Source organism: Medicago truncatula, chromosome 2 (assembly GCF_003473485.1).
Source record: "Medicago truncatula cultivar Jemalong A17 chromosome 2, MtrunA17r5.0-ANR, whole genome shotgun sequence".
NCBI lineage: Eukaryota > Viridiplantae > Streptophyta > Magnoliopsida > Fabales > Fabaceae > Medicago > Medicago truncatula.
Genome location: NC_053043.1, coordinates 10,004,808 through 10,010,000, shown reverse-complemented (window position 1 = coordinate 10,010,000; position 5,193 = coordinate 10,004,808). Strand labels below are relative to the sequence as shown.

At 34.1% G+C, this 5,193-nt stretch overlaps 1 protein-coding gene across 3 annotated transcripts in view; it reads left to right on the top strand.

The window, feature by feature from the left end:
* Positions 1 to 1,881, top strand: part of LOC11407999 (serine/threonine-protein kinase D6PK) — a 4,513-nt gene extending 2,632 nt beyond the window's left edge. For 2 of the 3 annotated variants that reach the window (XM_003594273.4, XM_024775822.2), the window contains exon 3: positions 685 to 1,573. In XM_003594273.4, coding sequence (XP_003594321.1) covers positions 685 to 1,573 — 889 coding nt within the window. Of the gene's footprint in view, positions 1 to 684 lie in introns of all 3 variants that reach the window. The other variant, XM_024775821.2, reaches the window with a different exon arrangement.
* The last annotated feature ends 3,312 nt before the right edge of the window (positions 1,882 to 5,193 follow it).

Below are 5,193 nucleotides of genomic sequence, written 5' to 3'. Positions count from 1 at the left end.
GTGGATGATATGTAACAATTCATGTGAAATCTGGACCAAATTCCAGATGCAATGATTTACACCGTGTATGGTTTGAATGAGGAGAGGGAAATATTTAATCATATATTTTGTTTGATTGAGGGTAGGGGAGGGGAGGGATTCAATTGGATATTTTACTGGGTCCGAAGTTTTCCTTGCAAAACTCTTTGAATGTGTATATTGGCAATTTTGTAATGGAATCTTCTTGTTTCTGTACCTTCATAGTCTTGTTACACTCTTATTTATGCTCTTTATTGAAAGTACTGTATTCTAAGCCTTTGAAAATTGGGATTACTTGCTTGCATGTATTGCTTTTGTTCTGTTTATTGTTTGCCTTTTTTGAGTCCCGTTTGAAGTCAAATATTGTACTCATGCCAAGCAATTTCAGATATCAAACAAATACATATTCTTGATCAGAGTAAAAGAAAATCTTTGAAAGCTTGTTTGTGGGAAATAAATTATGTTGAAATTTTTACTGCCACTATAATTGAAACAACTCTTGGGAATCTGTTTAATCTCATATACTGGGATATTTGCTTGATTATTCTCAGATTCATTAACCTCTTCAGTTTCTGATACTCAAGCCTAATGATGATTTCTTTGATTGTTTTTGTAAGATGTTATAATTTGATGGTAACAATCTGCTAATTTCTTCATAACTTGCAGATTTTATGTGGCAGAGGTCCTACTGGCAATGGAGTACCTACACATGCTTGGGATTGTATACCGTGATCTTAAGCCAGAAAATGTTCTTGTTAGGGATGATGGACATATTATGCTCTCCGACTTTGACCTTTCCCTCCGATGTGCTGTTAGTCCAACCCTAGTTAAATCCTCGTCCATTGATTCAGAGCCTTTAAGAAAGAATACTGGTTACTGTGCTCAGCCTGCGTGTATTGAGCCGCCATCCTGCATTCAACCATCCTGTGTTGCTCCTACCTCGTGTTTTTCACCTCGGCTCTTTTCTAGCAAATCAAAGAAAGAACGCAAGGCCAAAACCGAACTTGGCAATCAAGTCAGTCCTCTACCTGAGCTCATTGCAGAGCCCACTGACGCTCGCTCTATGTCGTTTGTTGGAACTCACGAATACCTGGCACCTGAGATAATCAAGGGTGAAGGTCACGGCAGTGCAGTTGATTGGTGGACTTATGGAATCTTTCTATACGAGTTGTTGTTTGGCAAAACTCCGTTTAAGGGATCCGGGAACCGAGCCACGCTGTTTAATGTGGTAGGTCAGCCGCTGCGATTTCCAGAAGCACCTGTTGTTAGCTTTGCAGCAAGGGATCTTATCAGGGGTTTGCTTGTAAAGGAACCTCAGCACAGATTGGCTTATAAAAGAGGCGCAACCGAGATTAAACAACATCCCTTTTTTGAAGGCGTGAATTGGGCCTTGATCCGATGTGCTACACCACCCGAGATTCCAAAGGCTGTTGAGTTTGAGAAGATACCTTCCCCAGCTGCATCGTCTGCTGGCGAAAAGGCCGTTGTTAACCACATGTCAACAGCTCCTAATCAGAAAGGTTCTGACAATTATCTGGAGTTTGATTTCTTTTAGAGATATAAGACAAAGACAATATATATTGATTGCAAAAAAGATGGTTTTCTTTTAGAGGTGGGAGGGAACTATTTTTTTTAATGTTTCAAGGAACAGATGATGAGGAATTGTATGTTTGTTTTTGTTGGGTATTTTCTGTTTCATATTTGTATGGCATCATAATTTAATGCATGGCTTCTCTGTCATCTCAAAGGCATAAAAACAACAACCATTTCTCCACTATCTGCCAAGCTGGCTAATTGTGGTGAATGGTGATGATAGTGATGCTCATTAAGGGCCTAATGGTAAAAGTATGCAATTGTAAGAAAGGGACTTATTTTTTTCTGCCTAGGGGCTCACCATAGCCTGTACACATTGTCAAGAAAAAACAATATCTAAATCCAAAATGAACTAAGATACAAATAGTTAGTTTATGTGTTGTACTTCTGATTATGGCAACATGTTTAGTAAGATTTCTTTTTCCATTAGTATCCATGTGAAAGTCTGAGCATATATATGGTTGTTGAGCATGCTAGGAGTTTCATTTTGTCATTTTCCATGATACCTTAAATTAGTGTTTGAAACACGTTTGAAGGAGCAAACGGCGCTGTGGAAGTGAAGCTGATTATGGCGTGATTTAATCCATATACAAACACACTTAGATTCGGTAGTTTCAGCGATCAATTTTCTGATATTGTTGAAGCTTTAGGGTTGAAGTTAGCCTTCCAGTTCGCTTTTGACATGGGTTTTCTCCAAGTGGTTGTTGAAGGGGATTTATGTGGTTCATATTTTGCATGCATGATCATTCTTATTTTGGCATGGTTCTTGGTGATTGTCAAAGAATTAACAATCCTTTTCATTCTTTCTTGTTAAATCATGTTAAAAGAACTGCTACTGGTGCTACTCACTCGGAGTGTCGTGGAGGGAAATTGCATATTTGGTTTGAAACTCTCTATCCAAGAGTCTTAGGTTCTAGAAAACCTTCTAGTAAGATGTAACTGCAAGCTTAGTTGAATTTAGTTACACGAAGTTACTGAACTCAGAGAGAAGAGAAGTAGTGTTGAAGTAATGGAAATATAATAGAGAAGAAAGCTGTTAGTAGAGGGTGAAGAAGTCCCAGACAAAAGTGGATTGATGTAGTTGCGTGCAGTTCACTTTTCTCTTCGAGATTGGCTTGGTGTTAAGGAAAGAGGGTGGAAAAGTGTGGCGAGGGGGAGGGCGGTGCAGGTGCTCCTTGCTGTCGAAGATCGAGTAACATAGTGTTGGACTATTATTCCATTCTAGAAGTTTAGCTAAATTTAACTTATCTTGCATTGACTATGTTTGAATTGATGAGTCTCCTCTTTGAACTGCAGATGATTTGGTTGTTTAATGAATCATTTTTGCTGTAGGAAAAAAATAAAATGAAAACAACCACTTTGTTCATCCGTTTACTTCGATATCTTAATTCAATCCTTGAATTTGACCTACGACATTAAACATCTAATTAAGTTGGAAGAGATATTCTATGATAAATCAATTAAACTATCTTATCTTATTCGGTATGTTAGAATAATTTTGGTGGGAATTAGAGACTAAGAAGTAACCCATATTGGGATTTATTTCTATATAAATATGCAGGACAAGAAAATACAAACATTCTATGTATGCTGGGACGGGCTTTTGCAACTTAATTTTGAATTATATTAATTTTCTAAAATCACCTTTACTTAAAAACTTGTTTAAAATGAATACATTTAGATTGTAATCACTTAAACACAATATATATATATATATATATATATATATATATATATATATATATATATATATATATATATTGTTTGCATGATCCTGACTTCAATAAACTCGTGTATGACTCGTATGATATTATTTTTAAACAAATTTTCCGTGACACCTTTTAAGGGTTAGTGGCCTGATTCCATTTACAACATGAATGTTGCTTTACTTGTCTTTCATTTTTGCTCAAAATTCTCTCAATTTATTAGAACGTTATTTTCGATGGTACAAATCTATCGAAAACTCTCTTTCAATTGGCTTATTTTTTCTGAATATTCCTAGGAAGCGCTATCATCCGATCAATTTTGAACAACCTGGAGAGCAACCTTCATACACTGTTTATATATACACATTAAATCCATTATTTTAGTGATTTATAAATAATTGCTTATCTGTTAAATTCTTATAAACATATCCTTACTTAGGTGAAGAACAAATTTGTTATAAAAGAGTACAATTGCCCTATTATATTGTTAGACGTTTCACTGGTAGAAGAAGAGGACGCAAGCACAATGACCCTCTTGTACCACCACAAGCTCCTAATGGTGCTTCTGGTCCAGATGAATTTGGAGCATTCTTCTTTCAAAAATACTGGCAGATCATTAAGGAAGATGTCACAAATGTAGTGTTGGAAAAGACTTTGTCAGAAGATTACCTTTATGTTAGTAATAATAATAATATACGCATTCATAAACTTTTGAAAGATGAAGTGCACCTTTTACATGCTTATCAGAAGATTCATGTCAAAGAATAACCCTTAAATCCCAGGATCACTTTCAAAGAGGCAAATCTTTATCAGGGTTTTGAATTCCGGTGTCAACGCTATATGGCTATAGAAATATGTGTAGTTACGTAAATTCAATTTAACGTAACACTACATTATAAAAAACAAGGTATGTCATCCCGTGAGCTTAGCTCAGTTTGTTATATGCAGGGGCTGGGGTTCAAACCCCGAACACTCCACAATTTAATTGTGTGAGCTCTAACCACTACGCTACTTGACAAAAAAAAAAAAAAGGTATATCAATTTTTTTTTTTTTTTGACAAATAGGTATGTCAATTATTAAACGCATAAAATGATAAGATGTCACTTGTGTATACAATCGTGAGTTAATGAAAGACTTTGTCATTCAATCTTTAGCATTTCATCAAATTTAGTCACCTTCAATGAATGTTTGTGAGAGATATATGAAGATTTAAGAGTGAGAGATGGAAAAAGGTTTTTAAAAAAATATACTCCCTCCATACTATTATAAATGAGTTTTTTTTTTTTTTTTTTTCATTCACGCATATATTAAGAAAAGAATGTATAAGTAAAGGAAAAAGTAAAATAGTTTTTTTAAAAGAGTAAAATAGTTTTGAGTGTCTTGTCAAATATTGTTGCATTTCTCATTATCATAAATGCAAATTAATATTACCTCATGAATTGAAAATGATGAAATTAATATTAATTAAAGTTATAATTGAAAAAAATAATTAATATTGTATTGAAATGTGAAATGAGTCATTTTTTTGTTTACAATTGACTCACTTATATTATAGGACGGAGGAAGCATGAACAATGACATTTTTGTTTATACTTATGATAAAATTTTGGTTCAAAGATGACATCAAAATTACCAAAGTACTCCATCCGTCTCAAATTGTTGTCGCTTTGGAAAAAATAGTCCTAAATTGTACATTCGCTTAACAATATGAATGAAATATTAATGTTACTTTTCAGATTATATCCTTAACTATTTATTACTTTCTCTTTTTCTAAGTCATTCATTTATCTTTCCCATATCATTTATCGTGTGACAATTTTGTAAAACAATTCATAATATCTATTTCCCACACAAAGTCAATTATATTTGTTAATA